The sequence below is a fragment of the Periplaneta americana genome, chromosome 1 (assembly GCF_040183065.1).
Source record: "Periplaneta americana isolate PAMFEO1 chromosome 1, P.americana_PAMFEO1_priV1, whole genome shotgun sequence".
In the NCBI taxonomy this organism is placed as follows: Eukaryota; Metazoa; Arthropoda; class Insecta; order Blattodea; family Blattidae; genus Periplaneta; species Periplaneta americana.
The window spans coordinates 158,614,230-158,634,159 of NC_091117.1; the positions used below are offsets into that span (position 1 = coordinate 158,614,230).

The following is a 19,930-nucleotide window of genomic DNA, read 5'->3' on the forward strand; positions in this document are numbered from 1 at the left end:
CAGAATAATTCTTAAATACATTTCATGCCATTTTACACTTGTCATCTTCAATAAAATTATTATACCGATTTTAGAAGAGGTATATCGTAGCTCATTGATATCATAATGTAATTTGAAATTGGTGTAAACTTGTGACTCTTTCTTCATTGCAACCAGCAAAGGTTCACTAGTTTTCATTGAAATGCAGAAGTTTAAAATGTAATAGTGAAAAATATAGTTCATTTCAGAATTGTTGAAAATAATCATAAAAATAATTGTGATATGGTAAACATAAAGTTAGTTTTCTTGATTTGTAAAGATTAAGTTAATTATCTTGCCTAAAATTAATACCTGAGTTTGAAAATCTTGAGTTTTTTTATTCAAATTACTCTTGTATTAAGTTCTCTTTCTAACGATTTTAAAAGCATTTTAACTAATTTCAGTAATTATTTGTATAATAGGGAGATATTCTACAAATTTTTGCTCAATTGGTGGCTAACTTATTTGTCTCTATTCTCTTGGGAAAAGCTCTGTAAACCTTCTTAAATTATTTATTAGCTTTCGAAATTATTTATATTAAATTGAACTTTATAGATAATTCAAATGCAGACATCTTAAAGTCTTTTATTTTATTTTATTAGAAATATATGTACATAGTAGTCATATTCACGCAACACCTTTTCGACTGTCTTAAATTTATGTACGCTGTTACGAAATATGCTACTTTTCAATAAGTTAACAAGTTTTTGGAAATAGTTGTATCTTGAGATGTAACTCCTTTCAGTACTACTTTAGATAATATTCATTATTATGTAACTAGTAATTATTTATATGGAAGATTTTGTTCTATAGTTTCCAGCTTTATTATGAAGTTAAAGCTACACATTTGTTATGAGTGAACACAATATTGGTATTTGAAAATATATTCCAGTCACTGCACACAAGAAAACTCCGCTGATTAAAACTATACTATATTCTCATCCTTGTTTGTTTTATATGAAAAATATCGTTTATTTAACATTATTTCACTCTTCTTTGTTAACACATATTGCCAAAACAAAACTAATTATGTATAACATTTGAGAATCATGTTAAAGTCAATATTGTGTGCATCATTTCTAACTTCGGCTCTTATCAGTATAACATAATCTTTGTAAATTCTACCTCATTACATTAGCATTGTTGAAAATGTGAGGATCAATAAGCTACTTACATTGTTATTATTTCATTTGTTAGATGTCTACTTTATTGATTGAATTAAAAATGTATTGTAACTATTTTTTTTCCAGAACTGTTAATTCTGTTGGTTTCAGAAAAATGTATTTCAAAAATTTTAATTTCAAGACATGTGTAAATGGCATCTTTTCCACATTCCATGAATTATACAGATTTTGGCATTAATTTTTAACTTTTTTCATCACATATTCATCAAACCATTTACGGAAACCATAATTATAATGCAAAGTACTAAAGTCTGGCGCAAAAGAACAGGTACAAAATATTTAAAATAATGATTAAATCCCATTTCTCTCTAATTAGGCCATGGGACAATGCTTTTCTTTTCCTCTACCTGGCATGATGTCATTTCTCACCAGACATCAGGTAGAGAGTGTCCTATTCAGCATTTGAAATCGCAATTCTTAAAAAAATAATTAATTTGACCGGCGCGAAGCGATGAGAAAATTCTAAAATACATAATTATATTATAATCTACATATATGTACTATATTGAATTGGAAAGTTAGGTATCTAAAATGATTGTTCATTATTTTCTTTGAACTATCTCCTTATTTCTCAATCAGGTACGTTAATAACCCTCTGTCGTGCGTCATGCACAACATTCAGTCCCCAAATTAAGATTATTTCACTGATTTGTTGGTTTATTTTTATAGAATTATAACAATGGAAGAAATTGATAAATTGGCTCAAATTTATCTAGACGAGATAGCTTTTTTAAGGTTCCTTCTTAATATGTTTCAGTCTGTAAAAGTTTTTTTCTTTTATTCAATTCTTGTAAGCTTGTGTTCCAGACATTCATATTATTCACCTTATCGTCAAAGAGTAGACTCTTGTTTAATCTGATATTTAATTTTTAAAATACAAAAAATATCACAGTTTAATGTCCTAAAAATACATAATTCATATTAGAATAACCGATGGCGATTTGTAATGCAATAGCATAAGAATTTAATACTAAATACATCAAATGATATTTCTGTACAACTGTCAGTTTTTCGCATCGCGTCGGCCATTACAATTACGTATCCATAGTAACTAAACAAAACATGACTAGTGGCAACATTGTACACTGAGGTAATTAGGTAGACAGTAAGAAGGTTAAACACAGACGGATTACACCGTTACGTACACTTGATGTAATTGTGTAACAAAAAATTAAGTAATTAGCTATTAGCCAATGATGAGTGAGACCATTACTTCACTCTATGGCGTCTCCATCAACATCTCGAAATTGCATGTTTTCGATCTGTTAAATTTACGAAGTAATTATTCAGCTTATGTTCTGTACATTTAAGAGTCAAGTTTCAAGGTTCCTTTTTTTATTATGAGAGGCGTTTGGGAAGAGGAATTATTTATTCATTATTGATGTTTGTTTTTCTCATAGTTGAGGAATTGAACCCAAAGTTTTAATTTTTAATGCTCCGATCGTTTTCCTATACCAAAGTCGTACATCGGGATCCGTTTACCAAGCCCAAAGTTGTATGGTCGACGAATAAGCCTTGAAAATTCATCTGTACCCATTTCCTCATCCTCATCGCTCTCAAATGACGGTGACGATTCAAAATCATAGGGCGAGGCCCCCCTCTTGCCTAGTCCAAAAGCGTAGTGCAAGCTCCTCTTCACTCTTTCCCCAGTGTGGTGATAGGATTCAGATGTTCCATTCTTCCTGGTCTCATCCTGATGTTTACCTTTGTCCCTCTCCTCATTTCTTACAGCCTCCAACTCGCTGGGAGCAACTTCTCTCTTGCCAAGACCGAAAGAGAATCTGTGACCTTGAGGGGACCTCTTTCCTTCCTCTGCGATCTCCTCCTCGATTTCTTTGAGGTCGATTTCATCTGATCGCTTGCCGAGACCGAAGTTGAACCGGCTTCCAGTCTGCCGTGCAGAGCTGACCGGTCTCTTGCCTAGGCCGAAAGCGTACAATCTACCATCTGCACGTTTTCCAAGTCCGAAGCTGTACATGGATCCTCCACGCTTGCCAAGACCGAAGCCGTACAGTCGTTGCATTCCCGAAGGACTTCTCTTTCCTAGGCCGAAGCTGTAAGGCCTTGCCCTCTTGCCTAGCCCAAAAGAATACATTCTGTCTCTCTTATCCATAAGGTCTTCGTACTCAGAGTTGTCCACATCGTCGTCTCCACTCGAGATGTCTTCGTCCTCGTCTTCTTGAATGTAGTCGTCGTAATCACGCTTGCCCAGGCCGAAGGAGTATAATCTGCCGTCGTTTCCTGATCGTTTCCCTAGACCAAAACCGTACATCTTGCTCCTTTTCCCTAGGCCGAAATTGTAAACCGGTAGTCGCTTATACTCGGAGACGTAGCTGTAGGCCCGTTTGCCAAGTCCGAAATCGTAAAGGCGTTTAACAAAATCCAATTCGGAGTTGTCATTTACCGACGACTCTTCGAGGTGTGGTAGAAGACCTGATCCGGTAGCTGCACCGCTGGGAGTTTCTTCAGGGGCTCCGTTGTGTCCTGAATTGGCAGGTGCAGTGGCAAGGCTCCCTGTGCTGAGGTGTAGCAAGATGATGGAGAGAAGGATCAGCTGCAGAAATCCCATCGCTGGGTACTGGGGACTCAGTTTCAACATGGAGATCTGAAAACACAAAAAATAGACATTTGTTAGTAAACTTTTACATTTAGAAACATTAAATCATTAAGATCAATGACCAAAAAATAATACATTGACTTTTCAATTAATTCCTTGATGAATTGACAATTCATGAATGAGTGTTTACATGAATGGATGTATGGAGAAATAATTGAATGGATAAGTCAATGAATGGATGGACGGATAGATAAGTGGATAGATGGGTGAATAGTAGAGTTGAACAATGATCGAGAAAGCAAGACTGACTAACAGCGCCCGCAAAGCTGAAAACCCTCACGACAATATTGACTACATCGCGTCGTTGACTTAAAGACAGCTTGTGAGTGTTTCAAGACTTCGGGAATTGTCGAGTCTCGAACGTCAAGCAGCCTTGAATTGTCACAGTTGTTTATACTCAGAGACCAGACTGAACGTTTAGCTATTTTGGCAACTGTTATATATGTATAAACAATCAAGTAGCGTATTTGAAACATCATCTCTACCTTTCAGTGTATAATAATCCGTCCCCCAATCTTTATATAATAATTACTAGACCCTTATTAAAAGGCTAGGATTTTTCTTTTCGTATGTTTGAGATCCAATGTACAATATCTAGTAAAAAAATATTAACGCTTTATTTAGCCTTATGTTTTATGTTTCTTAGAAATGCAAATTTAATTGAGAATTGTTTTTTCTATTTACATAAACTTAGGTAATATCTGATAATAGAACCAGAACATTTTGTTAACAACGATCCTGTTTTGTTTTGTCTCTTTGTCTCAATTAAACATTTATAATGTTATTTATTTCAATGATGTATGTTATTGAAAGTTAAGAAATCTTTCCACGTCGACCAAATGCTATTTCGAGAATGATGAGCAAGACTCGAAGCGCACGAGAGTTACGAGATGAGATGAGATGAGATGAGATGAGATGAGATGAGATGAGATGAGATGAGATGAGATGAGATGAGATGAGACTCGAAAGACAACTGCAACGAACACAGCGAGCGAGAGCGGCAGTTAGTTTTGTTCATGTCTAGTGAGTTGGTAGATGGTCTGAGAGCAATTACTCGAAAGATGGGTGATTGGGTGAATGAAAGTAAGGTTGATTAGGCAGGTGTGTGTGTTTGTGAATGAAGTTAAGCACAGCCCTGATCAGATGGTATTCTCTACCTAGAGACAAACGTTAGATTTTGTTAGTTGGTTTTTTAAACGACGCTGTATCGATTACTAGACTATTAACGTCAATGGAATTGGTGATAGCAATATAGTATTTGGCGAGAGGAGACAGGATTTGCCATAGATTACCTGACATTCGCCTTATGATTGGGAAAACCTCGGAGAATTCTTCAACTAGCTAATCAGCCCAGGCGAGGATCGAACCCACATTCAGTTTTGGATCAGCACGCAAACGCCTTTGTAGACTGAGCTACGCCAGTGGCTCTAAAGTTAGATTCTAGACAAATTATTCTGTTCATTGTGGACAGATGGATATGTAGAATGAAATTTTATTTTCGTCTGTTTTTCGAATTCTCCTGTCATTCATTTTCCATAATTTTAATCTTTCTTTTTTCACTGTATTGTCATCTGGTTATTTCTGAATAACAGAGAAAATTAAACAATTTCATTTAGGGAGAGAAATAAATTGATATATAAATGGCTGCACTCTGTGAGCGAATAAAAATGAATAAATTGAATTTCAGATTCGTAAATAGTCTCTACAGGAAATGAAGTAATTACAATTCATATTTTTGTTACTTCAGTCACATACATTTCTTTGTGGGTTTTCTGAAATCTACTTGGTTTAAAAATTGATTTTCCTTTTCCGATGATATCTCAATTTTATTTTCCAACTGAACACTGCGTGAGAAACCAACAAGATCCGGGAGATGGATGGAATTACGTTGCGAGACACTTGACAGGATTAACACAGATCCTTCGTGTCATGCCGAGGACACAACAAAAGACGATGAGCGTCAAATCAATACAGCGTTATGGCTGCATTTGATTAATTAGCCACTAAATAGAACACTAATGTCGCAGACACCTGTGACACTACCACAATAGTAGTGCCAATTTAGTCTGTAGTGGGAAAGGTTAACAGCATAGGGTGTATGTAGTGTGAAACAGGAAATTACAAAACGTTGTTATCTATCAATCAAACGAGATTTTAGTGCACAAGGAAGAAAGTAAGACATAAACTAAGAACAGAAATAATGGCCGTCTGGCGAAAAGATAGAAGTAATTGAAGTAAGAATGAATTACTTAAATACTAAAAGTAAAAATAATTAATGAATGAAAGGATGAAGACACATTTAAAGCATTGAAAAATGAATGAATAAATACATGACAAACGACTAGATAAAAATAATATCTCACTATAAAGATGATTTAAAAATAATGAACAAAATAACGAAGGTATAAAAGGCGGATCAAATGCACTGAATAATAAATAAATTAACAAACAAAAGCAGAAAGGGATTTACCATGAATGAATGAAAGATTGACAAAAATTGTGAGAGGAAAAAGTGATGCATGAATGAATGACGGAACGAGAAAATATAACAACGTAATGAAGGATATGTGGTGGATTAAAAGTGGAGACAAGTGAATTAATAAATGAATTAATGAATAACTAGAAACGGGAAAAGCAATGGACGAATGAAGGGAAGAAAGAATGAAATGCGGATCAAGTGCACTGAAGATTGAACAAGGAAATAAATAAATGCATAAAAGAAGAAAGATATGAACGATGAAGAAGTTATTATTGAATAAATGGGTTAATGAATTAATGATTTTCACAGAATATAAAAATAATTAATGAATTATAGATAAGTAAATACGAATTACAAATTAAAAAAAAAATAAATGCAGAACGACATTTCACGAACTAATGAAAAATCGACCAAAATAGTAAGGAAAAGTGATGGATGGATGGAAAACGAATTAACCTGAGTACAATATGAATGAATGAACGAAAAATTAATTAAAGAAAAGATAAATATATAATTAAATGAATGACTAAATAATAATAATAATAATAATAATAATTCTGGCAGAGTTAAGGCCATAGGGCTTTCTCTTACACACTACCGGGTCACAAAGTATACAAGTAGTGAATATTTAACAAAAAGGTAAAGAACAGAATAATAACATATTAAAAAAAAATAAAAATAGCATAACAAAAATCGACACTAAAAAACATGAAAATAATACCATAATAGAAAAAAGAAAGTAAAATACATTGGAATATAATAAAAGCAACTCATTTAGTACAAATAGTTAATATGGAAAACGTAAGGAAGCATACAACAAAATGGAATGTAATAAAATAATAATAAAAAAGAAGAAAAAAAATCATGAATGTAATGGAGAAATAATTAATGATTGATAGAATGGAAACGGCTTTATCGAGTTGAAGGATTAATTAATCACGCGTACTTAATGAATGAATGAATGAATGAATGTATAACCTACGCAAACAAAGAACTGAAAGTCGTAAGTAATAAATTATTTAATGAATGCATAGCGTAGGTGAATAAATGAATTAGTGAATGATGGGAAAGAATGTAAAGGAAGAAATAAGTAGAATTAATGAACAGATGATGGGAGGTAAGAATAGACCAAGCTGTAAGAATGAATGAATTAGTTAAATATGTGCGAAGAAGCAAGAAGTTAATTAAGAGAATAGAATATCGGAAACTGAGGACGAAAAACAAATAAATAATAAGTAAATAGAGAATAAAAATTAAAAAATGAAAGTTGGAAAACAGAGAACATGAATTAGGAAACAAGGAAAGATATTTAAAAAAATATATATTTTAGATATAAAGAGAATAAGGGACTGGGAGAGGAAAGTAGAATATGTGAAGAGAATTGTAGCATTGATCAGTACTTCAAAAGAAAGTAAGTAAAAATAAATAAAATGAAATATATAATAAAGCAAATAGATTCATGGATAGATGTAGATTTATTCAGAAATTATACATAAAAATGTATTAGATTATCAAAATTTGTCCTTAAATGAAGGGTTCAGAGCCATAGTGGGCCAAGCGCCATTTATTAAAAACGGAGAAAGCTAGGATTAAAATAAAGTGAATACCATAGTTTAATGAAGATTGACATATCATTTAGTTTTAATGTGTATACCTTATATTACTTGCTATATGTTTCCATTGAATTATGGTAATAACTTCATTTTAACCCTTGTTTTCTACGGTTTTAGTAAATGGCGCTTGGCCCACTATCGTTCTGAACCCTTCAAATCCAGAGGACGAACTTTTTGACCGTGCATGCTTTGCACAACCAGTCCTACTTTGTAGGTTTCTCCCTCCTCACATACATTTAAAATCCAACCACTATCCTTAAAACAGAGATTTATAAGCAAGTGGTAACTTACTTACAAAGCACAGTATCTCATACATCCTAACTTAATAAATAACAAAAATAAAAGTGTATAATTCAATATTTAGTATTATCCCTTAGTTAGTGCGTATCATAAACTTCAACAGCTGATGTTAAGCTGTCTCGCCTTGAATAGGAACAATCCAGTTTTTATTCGTAACCTCTATTCCCCATGGGGTCGAGACATGCAAGCGAACCTCTATTCCGACCTAGCATCTAGGGTGGTAGATATGAAGCAAATAAGACATTTGTTATCAATTTCAGGTATGAAATATTGCGAGGTAATGGGATTTTAGTTTAGTTTGTGTTACAGTTAAATGATAGTTTCGGTGCTGTAGCGACAGGCGGCGTGCGTTGAACACGTGAATGACGGCAAGCTGAATCAATTAATTACCAGCATACGATATCGCTTCTGGCAATATCGATGTATGACATACCACGCATGAAAAATAGAAACTGATAATAATCTGTATAGAACTTTGCTTTCGACAGGAAATCAAAAATAGTTGGCAATTAAAACTTCCGTGTAAGCTATTAACAAAATGTGGTTCTTGACATAAATACGCACCCATGATTTACAAGCTACGCATTGCGTGAGAAACCAATGTGATAAGGGAGAGGGTTGAAATAAAATAAACGGAAAGTGATCGGAAGATAGTGAGAATGTTTGGAATTCCTATAATTTGTTAATATCAAATTGTGAAATGTAAAAATGTCAAATAGTCTTAAATTTCAGCAGACCTATCCGTAGTTCAGCTTGCGCAGTGGTTCTCATAATAGAGATCTGAGTTCGATCAAAGACAGATTCTGTGAACCTTTCTTGAATAAACATTGTAGGGAAATTTTCCACTCAGAAATTCAGTCTCTCTTTCCGTTCACTATCACATCATTGACTCATCATCACTGCATGAATTGTATAAACAAGTATTTATACAGATTATAAACCGAAGACCAATATCATTAACTATCTTCTCAATATCACAGTTTAAAATAAAATTTTATTATTCACGAACTGTGTTCTAGGTGGAAGTTATATAGGCCTAAACGCTATGGGGTATCCAGAAAAATGAAGGTTTTGTTCAGAAACTGTAGGATCTGCATCAGTTGCGAAAGATGATCGAACAGTCGTGAATATCGATGACAATCTTGAGTTATGTTCTGCCATCTGTAAATCAGTGTCTAAACGTTGTGAATTGTGTATCGAACAACAGGGCCTCCATTTTCAACAAATTCTATAAAGGAATGTGTAGTCAAATGTAAATTTAATGTAATGAAATGTAAGCAAGCGTTTGGGGAAAGCGACTTTGAACACACCCTGTATTTATATTCCAGTTTATTAGTTAGATACAAATATGACTGAAGTATCCATTTAAATAATGTTTTTCTGCTCTTTTTTTTGTAATTCATTTTTTATATTGCGAGGAATTAAGGAGTAGCACAAATAATATACAGTGGCGCCAACTTTTTAAAATCATTGGGTGGGCTCAAACACTTGATCTTAATTTCCCAAAAGAAACTTATAAATCCTCCCTTTAATGATATGAATACCGGTACCAATATGTTCCTTCATACTAGTAACGATAAAAAAAACTCCGCATTATTTTGTGTGTAGCTGTTCTGCACAATTATCCATTTTTAGTAATTAAACAGGACGGTACAATTATAGAAATATTTTAACTTGGGGACTTGAATTATTTCTAAGTATAAATTGATAATACGAAAGTGGACTCACTATTACGCAGCACAGAGTGATTCAAATGTGTTTCTCCCTATAAATTCGTCACAAACATCTTCTAAATCTAACTTTTCAGCACTATCCTTATGTAGCACCTGACTATCGATAGGAGAGATGAATAAAGTGCACACCAACAATGCATCTTTACTTACTGAAATATTACTTATTGCAATTTACTGATTTAAATAAGCAACCATCTTATATTATATCATATTCTTGTTTAGTCAACTGTCCGAAGACAGGTTTGTACCTCATAAATAACACCAGTAAGGCATCACTCATGAGGTAACTAAGCAAGGAAAGAATAGAAAAGGAAATAATGATAATAATAATAATAATAATAATAATAATAAATTAATAATACGACAAAATTTGGGTGGGCTCAGGCCCCACTGGCCCATATAAGTTGGCGCCACTGTGTATATATAAGTAACTTTCCCACTCGTCCCACAGCTAGCAAACCATATGTTGCGCGAAGCGACTGCGTGTACGTGACAGACTAATGTCCTGGCATGGCGATTGCGCTAGCGGAACTTCCCGAGTGCTCTCAGTAGCTTCGTTACATTGGTTGAAGATGGACGCTCCTACATTGGTTGAAGATGGACGCTCCTATTCCAGCTCCCGCCGCGTCAGTGATAAAGTTTTTGAATGCACGGGGCATAGCGACGATTGAAATTGATCGTCAGCTGTGTCAGGTCTATGGGCAAGCAGATGGTGCGTTGCTGCTGTAGACAATTTTCAGCAGGACGCCAAAATGTGCATGACGAGGAGCGCAGTGGGAGGCCAACCATCATCACAGACGACCTTGTGGAGCAACGCACCATCTGCTTGCTCATGACGTTAGGCACATAGACCTCGAACAGCTGACGATCAATTTCAATCGGCGCTATGCCCTGTGCATTCAAAAACTTTATCACTGACCGAATTTCACAATCGGCGGGAGCTGGAATAGGAACGTCCACCTTCAACCAATGCAATGAAGCTACTGAGAGCACTCGGGAAGTTCCGCTGGCGCATGCGACATGCCAGGACATTAGTCTATCAAGTACATGCAGTCGCTTCGCGCAACATATGGTTTGCTAGCTGTGAGACGAGTGGGAAAGTTACTTTATGGACGGGCCTCGTATAAGTTATGAAAGGACATCTAAACTATTACTAATTTCTTCACAGATTTTGAAATTATTAGTAAACAGCCCTAAGGTATGATAGTTGCAAAAGATTAATTAATTTAATGTCGCAAACCATCTTCAAATTGTGATAAATGAAATGTATGTTTAGTTATTTCCTTATAAATTATTAGTTCACAGTTTCCAGGTCAATACAATGTCTATATTAATTTGCAGATATTTGGAAAACATACAAATTAACATTTGAATACGATGGAAACTGTTTCGTTCGCTCTTTATCAATTACATGGAGAGGATTACTGTGCACGTATTTCATGCTAGCAAGTGGAGTATTGCGGATAATGACAGCTCTATTATTTTCCCTTGAACACAGCTTGCTCTCGTGGGATGATGTGGGAGGGTGGTCTTTTATTTGCTGGTATGAAACATAGCAGAGTGTTTGTAGATGAAGTTGCATTGAATATCATTAAACAACAACATTTCCATATAATATAGTTGATTGATCATCATATCAAAAACCTATCTTCCGTTCGATTTTTCATCAGTTTAGTGTTAAATTTCTATTATTATTGTCATTTATTCTTTTAATACAACAGAAGTTCATTTAAAAATACGCTAAGAATTTTCTAGGTACTGTCTTCGTCATTATCCCTTTTATTGCGTCCATCACTGCCGCCAACATTACTACAATCACTTAATTTTTATCTTCAATTCGACAGTCATAATCACTGTTACAGTGATTATAGTCATCATCATTGTAATGATTACTATCGTTTTATCTTCAATGTGACCGTCATAATCACTGTTACAGTGATTATAGTCATCATCATTGTAATGATTACTATCGTTGCATTGTTATTATAATCAGGGTGCGAATTAACGGGGGGGATCGGGGGATTTGAAAAGTTACCTCCTCTCATAAATTCATATTAACTTCTATCTCCCCTCACAAAATATAATTTTTTTAATACAAGTATACTTTATAAAGTACAGCATAAAGCAAGCAAAAAAAAATAATAACATTGCTGTATTATCATCACCGTCAAGCTGACAACAATCAATAAATTAGGAATTACACATCTTATCTTAAGCTTGTTCGTGGATATAATTATTATTACGATCAAGATGCAAGACAAGCAACTCAATGCGACCAAGCGTTGAGCCGTATCGAATGGGGATAATAATTTTATGTGTGATATTATTTTACCTTTAAAACTCAAGAATAATGATATTTCACAAACAACTTCATATTAGTGTATCTCTGAAAGTATTGTGAATAGGACAGATTTTTATATGACATTTTTTGCTCAGAATGTTTTCGGAAATAAGCTCCGTAAGGGACGGTAAATCCTCGTGAATCATCCTGTATAATACATCTTATTGGTCATTTTGTGTTAAATACATTTTTATCAAGGTCACAAAGTTGAAAACATCTGATAAAGCCTATTTGTTAAAACATCTTAAATACACATTGTGTGCATGATTTGCAGTCTATGAGGAAATGTATACGTCTAAGCACTAATTTACAAGTTAAGACGTATGTTATATTTCAAATTTGATAGGAGTTTCCAATGTGTATGTCCGTTCACTCCGATGAATTCTAGTGAAGGGCATAATACAAGATGTTGTTGGTGAAAGACGGATGCCACCTTACTAGTTCATCGTAGTTGTAATATGGCACGGTACAATCACTGTCTAGTATATACAGTCGCGAAGCTCAATACGTAGTAAATATGCAAACATTAGGTAGTTGCTCACCACTAGGATCGCTAATATCGCCTCATTACAGACAATGCAAAATAATATCGTCACAGTCTATTGTTTCTAGCACCCTCAAAACTCAAGCTTCGTGACTGTATATAGTAGAATGTGGTACAATTCCTAAACCTTGTGTTGAAAATGTTTTTATTATTCATTGTACTCAAACAATCACTGAAGATGAAAAATTAAATGGTTGAAAACGTTTGTTCTTGTACTAGTTCATGTGTCATGAATTGATAGGTTGTTAACCTTTATATAGGCCTATACATGATAAGTTGATGACTGAAATAACAATAAATACATATTTTAAAAAATCAATATTATTAATTATTCTAACAACAGCTGTCAATACCAAATCTCTCCACTCCTCTCTACACGGGGATGATGGATACCTATCATAATTATAACAAACATGAAATTGGTTATGTCGAGATTGGATGAATAGCAGTATTCTGTCTGTTCCAACGACTAAATCAGACAGGCGTTCAAAGTAGTAAGAAAGAACTTTGTAACGCCGTTGGTTTTTAAACATCGCTGTGTTAGTTACAATGTCATTTTTACTCTCCCACGGAAAGCAGATATGCAAAGATTTTTCTCTCTGATGGTGTTATTAAATCCAAGAAGAAATATGGGTTAAATTCGTCCAAGTGCCATTTGACTCGAAAATTAAAGACAACTTCTATTATACCTAATAGTCGATTACAATATTATGAAATTCGGGAAATGCATGTATCAGGTTTTCAAAAGAAGATAAGTATGGCATTGAATCTTTCGACGACGATAACTTGATAAAACTGTGTTGACAATTCTATAAATACCTCTTTTGTTCTCTTCTGTTTCTTATTCGATTATATGTTAGTCCTGTATTATGATACAGAACATTCTTTGATAGATTTTTACTTATCTTTCCATGATTTGCTGTAATACTATGCGGTATCAATTTGTGACAGAATATACATCACAACCAACTGTCATCATTAATTACTTCATGTACAAAGGTCATCACTATCTTTCTTCTTTGGGGATATTTCAAAATACGAGTAAATCTATCTGTAAAATGTATGTTTTAATTGTTTATTTTAGTTATTCCTACTCTTTACGCAGTAGAATCTAGCAGAATTTTATCAGACATCTGGCGAGATTAAATATTTCTTTGATTGATCACGCTGCAGTAGACTCTTTTTGATGTTGTTCCTCCCTCATTTCTGCATATGCCTTACTCTCTTTTTGTTGACTGTTAGAAGTATTCTGCCATTGATCATTTTGTTTCAAGACAGTCTGTATTGTACTTTTCTGCGAGATCGTGCGTATTTGCTTGGTTTCCGCACAAAGCCAACCCGCGGTAAGTCTAAAATTCCACATTCAGTATTCCCAACCGAACACACATAGCAATTTCCCTCTCCTTACCGCTTAAGTGACATATTGATTTTACTGCTTTAGGCTTTTAACATATTTTTAGAGACGTTCAATATAGTAATAATTATAAATCGGAAACTTACCACTGCAATTTCACCTAAATTACACTCTTAATTATTGTTTTTAAACATTTGCAAAAATTAAGTAAACTCTACAACTCCACTAAAGTTACTGCATTTCGTGATGCATGTAACATTAAGGAAGCCGTTTGTTCGCATTCATAGACTGGGTGGGAAAAAAAGACAGACCTATATCACGGCCTGCTGGAGTATAGTAAACACAGAAAACATTTTAAAACAAAAATGTTGAAGATAGATATTTTTGTTTTCCAAAATTGCCGTCATTGAACAGAATCCAAGATGGAGATTTCATTGCAACTAATTACAAATTCCTCTTTCAGGTATGTAATAAACGATCTTCGCACAAAATAATGTACGATACACGAGCGGTATGTTTTCTTTCAATTCTCGGAAATTAAAAAAGCTCAACTACGTTTCGCTTTTTCAAACTTTTCCTCGAACATGAAAACTTCAACATACCACTCTTATAACACATATTAGACTACTATTACTGATGTCGATAAAATACAGTACCGTACGCACTAGATTTCGAAAATTGGGTCCACTTTTGTCTTTTCAGGAAATTAAATGAATGATATCCTACTCATTGGGGCCTTCAGAAATTATAACAGAATTTATATATATTTGCAATTATCTAGAACTTTACTGTAGCTTCTCGCATCCTAGTTTCCACAACAGTCTATTTTGTAAGTCTCCATCCTGTGCTAACAACGATCGCACTCTGAACTTCTCCCTTCTGTCCTTCTCAGTTATTTCCTCCTTTTTTAATTTGTTTATTTTACGCCTTACCAACAGAGATGATTATCTAAAGTCTGAGTGAAATTAAGGCGCTACTACCAGTGAAATGAGTCGAGGGTCCAGAGCCGAAAGTTACCCAGCATTTTCTGTTAATGGGTTGAGGGAAAACCCTGAAGAAAACATCAACCAGGTAACTTGTCCCAACCAGGATTTGAACCCAGTCCAGCAGTTTCGCAGTCCGACATACACACCACTACTCCACGCGGTCCATTTTCTTCTCCTCTGTGGCGCTATACATTCCATTACTCTTTTCGGCCATCTTTTCCCATTCATACGATAGATATACACTACCGCCTGAGTACTTTCGTTTCGATAGTCTTCTTTTCATGATATGGGCAGAAATTGCCTGTTACGGCTTAAAAGGTCCCTCCATCTCTTCCTTGGTTGTCCTTGATCTCTTCGTGTTACGTTTATTACCTTTATAATCACTCATAGGAATTCCATGTTTTCACTGTCATTTATTGAGAACAGAACTGAAATAAATTCTGTCCTTTTCTTAAAAATGTTGTAAGATAAAGTAGTTTCGTGCTCATCATTGTATATACTTCCGTTAATATTGGTATTAAGAACATTTATTGCTTAAATATGTTTGTGCGAGATCGTGCGTATTAGCTTACTTTCCGCACAAAACCAATACGCGGTAAGTGTGAAACACCACATTCAGTATTCCCAACGTAACACACATAACAATTTCCCTCTTCTTACCGCTTAATTTCCGAGAACATGAAAACAAACATACCGCTCGTGTATCATACATTATTTTGTGCAAAGATCGTTTATTACATACCTGAAAAAGGAATTTCTAATTAGTTGCAATGAAATCTCCATGTTGGTTTCTGTTCAATGACGGCAACTTTTAAAAACAAAAATATCTATCTTCAACATTGTTACTATAAAATGTTTTCTGTGTTTACTATATTCCAGCAGGCCGTGATATACGTCTGTCTTTTTTTTTCCCCCAGTCTATAAATGCGAACTTAAAACAAACGGTAAGGTTTTGTAATGATTTATTTTTCATTTTAACAATATTATTTATATAGGCTAACATATTGCAGTAATAACATCGGCATCTGGAATCTTGTTGATTTTTTCACGGCTTCCTTAATGTTACTTGCATTACAAATGCAGTAACTTTTGTGGTGTTGTAGAGTTGACTTAATTTTTGCAAATATTTAAAAACAATAATTAACAGCGCAATTTAGGTGAAATTGCAGTGGTAAGTTTCCAATTTATAATTATTACTATGTTAAACGTCTCTAAAAATATGTTAAAAGCCTAAAGCAGTAAAATGAATATGGCGCTTAAAAAAAGCTCACCTACGTTTCGCTTTTTCAATCTTTTCCTCGAACATGAAAACATCAACATACCGCTCTTGTAACGCATATTACTATTATGCTCGACCATGCCGAAATGTAGTAATTATACACCTGGTAGCAGCCCTTTAATGGACCTCATTAAAGTACACCTATTCATTAAAGTTCAGGTGTTCCGCCAATCAGAAAACACCACTGTAGCAATATGAAAGCGCAAGTATCGATTATTCTCGGATATGCAATCGAAAGACAACTAGCGAAACGTCACAGAGGCTGGAAATCTAATACTGTCGCAGAAGGTTATGTTCTGTTACTATAATAATTAGCGCTAATTGTAAATAATATTCAAATAAATTCAATTTGTCATCTCGTTTTTCAATGTCTAAATCAATTGCAAGGTTATATCAAGATTAATGTTTATTTTACTCTCTAGATTATATCAAGGTCAATGACATTTCTTTCTCGGAAAAAATCAATACTTTCGCGTCTGCGCACATCTCACAATTTACGAGATATTGCACAAGGTCAGTTACGCTCCCCAGTCAGATAAGAATAACATGAATACTTATGAATAATTTCAAGTTAGAAATATAGTCGAGCATAAAAAGTCGTATGAAACTTGCCTATAATGGTAATTAAGACGCTCGTATGAAAATTATGAAACTCACTTGCGCTCGTTTCATAAACATACTCGCGTCTTAATTACTACCATTATAGGCTCCTTGCATAATGTACTAAGGTCAGTGACTTCGCTTTACTAACTCTTTAACTAGATTTAATTTAGTTCCTTGTAACGATTTCAATTTGTATTTTATGTTTTATACTAAGACTTTGAAATCAAGAAGAACGTTAATCCTACATTTGAAAAGACTTGCGTACAAAACTTAATCAGAAACCGAAAAATTCACATTTAACCTTTCTTGAATACGCTTTATCAAACAAATTTTACATGATAAAATACAATTTTCAACATGATAATCCCATTGATCCTCTGATTAAAGTTCTGGCTGATATGTACATCTACGCGTATTATCTGCCAGTACATCTTATATGACGATATGTGTCAGAGGGAGAACAATACTTGAGCCGTTCAGAGCAGAAGTGGTATAAGTCAAAAATGGGTAATCAGGGTTACAGTAAACATTCTGTAAAATACAGCGCAAAGTAGCAATTTATTAATATTCAATTTATTTAAACTATTAGTAGTCAGTGGATAACACGAAAGGACATATTAATTGCTACTTTGCGCTGTATTTTACAGAACTTTTTCTTTAAACCTCATTACCCAATTTTGACTTACACCACTTCTGCTCTGAATGACTCAATTATTGTTTGTATACATTTGAATTCTGATTAGTGTATGTAGCTCGCCAGCGATGTAAACAATAGAGGGTTAAAGGAACTGGCCATTATCGCCTGGCCTAGTTGCCTCATAAGTAGTGCCATGTTGGTATCACTTTTGAGGTTCAGACATGTCTTCGGACAGTTGATTAAACAACAAACAAAAACCGCATTGTTACTCTTTTTTGTTATTGCTGTTATTATAGCTATGATTATTGTTATTATTACCAATATATCTCATAATATCCAATCAGTATTTCACTAACGCTATGTAGTTCGACAAAATTGCATTCTTACATTTCCATTTTGATAGATTATAACAATGGATTAAATTTCAATTTATTTAGTATAAATTTACACAATGGATATTACATTATTTAAACTCTACAATATTAGTTGATATTAAATTGCGTCAGTGTCGGAAACTCATCAGCAAGTAATATAGGTATAAGAATCATTTATATAAAAACAAATTGCCAGTGATAAATAAATAGTAATCTGGAAATTCATTACAGACTGGAGATGGAATGAAGTACCTACTAAAATTGTGAACAAAGTCTATGATATTTTTGTCAACATTATCGTTCAGTTGTTTTAGACTTAACAGTCATTTTATACTGGTAGATTCAGAACAGATTAGTGCGCGAATTTATGAATCAAATTAGTAATGAGGATTTGTATTAAACCATTTATCTCCACTTAAACCTCTAAGCATGATTATCTAGGGTTCGACATTGTGATGACCTGGTGAGGGTTTTGGAAGATTCAACTATGCACTGAAAAGAAGAGTTTCAAAAGTTTTAAAACTATTAATTTAACGCCCCCATAGTCACTGATGTAGTCAATAGAAGCACCCCATTGGATCCATTACTCCTACGTTCTAAAAACTAATTACACACTTTCTAGTTCATCATACTTTCGAAATGCCAAAAATTATACAGAAAAAACACAAAGAAAAACCTTGAAGCTCATAAGATTATGCTGAAGCAGTTTTATAATTTTAACAATTTAAATCATAAGGTAAAATGTAAAAAATAACAAAAATGAAATTTTACTCTTGCCTGTTTGGTTCAGTCCGTAAGTCTGTTTCATGGAAAACGTTTTCAGATGCATTTTTGGAGCTCCAATTTTACTAGTTAACTCATAAAAGAAACTGTGAAATCATACAGAATCTTCAGGTTACCCCAATTTACAGAACAATGCAAAATTACCGTATACATTTTATCGCATACAAATTACATTGAACAACAAGAATTTTGCTCCGACTTAAACACAATGTGTCCCTTATGGTTTGATGTTCGCTGAATCCGAAAATGCATCTCTTTTCTTCGTATCACGTGAAGTTTTTAAGATATACTATGATTTCACTTTTCGATAAGCGCTTCCCCAGGAAATATCTGGCGCGGGTTGGGGGTATAAACCAAAACAAAACTAATGAATTTTATGAGTTTATGACTTATTTCCGGTTTCTTATGGTTGTTGGCATGTTCTTTTGTACTTCTAATAAATAAACAGATATTGGGTCCCTTCTATTAAGTAAATTTCATAACAGTTCAAAGTGAGGTCTATGCAATGAACAAACAAGGGTGTGGTTTTCAGTATTTAAAGGAAAAGTTTACCAGTTTGAGTGAAGGCAAACTAGAAGAGAGCATTTTCATCGGTCCACAAATTCACAAAGTAATGGCTGACCCTTTGTTTGAGGAAAAAATTTCCGTTACAGAAAGAATGGCATGGCGCTCTTTCAAAGACGTTTACTCAAATTTCCTTGGAAATTCTAGGGCAGATAACTACATAGAACTTGTTGTGAAAACCATGTTAAGTGCATATGACAAAATGGAGTGTAATATATCTCTCAAAATACACTTTTTACATTCTCATTTGGATTTCTTTCCTCCTAACTTTGGAGGGGTAAGCTACGAGTATGGGGAAATATTTCATCAAGAAATATCTGAAATCGTAAGGCGATATAAAGGAAGATCATCATCCAGCATGCTTGCAGACTATTGTTGGTTCCTTGTAAAAGACAGTCCCGGGTCTAGTTACAAACAGAAGTCATCCAGAAAATTATTTTAAATGGAAGTTCAAATTCCGAGATTTTTCTCATTATACGCATGGAATATTTTTTATTGGTGTTGCGTTTTAAACTATGTAA

At 34.0% G+C, this 19,930-nt stretch overlaps 1 protein-coding gene across 1 annotated transcript in view; it reads right to left on the reverse strand.

The window, feature by feature from the left end:
* Positions 1-1,425: 1,425 nt before the first annotated feature.
* AstA (allatostatin A) overlaps positions 1,426-19,930 on the reverse strand; it is a 544,560-nt gene continuing 526,055 nt past the window's right edge. Inside the window, exon 2 of the mRNA XM_069830332.1 lies at positions 1,426-3,807. Coding sequence (XP_069686433.1) covers positions 2,632-3,801 — 1,170 coding nt within the window. The 5' untranslated portion in view covers positions 3,802-3,807 and the 3' untranslated portion in view covers positions 1,426-2,631. The remainder of the gene's footprint in view (positions 3,808-19,930) is intronic.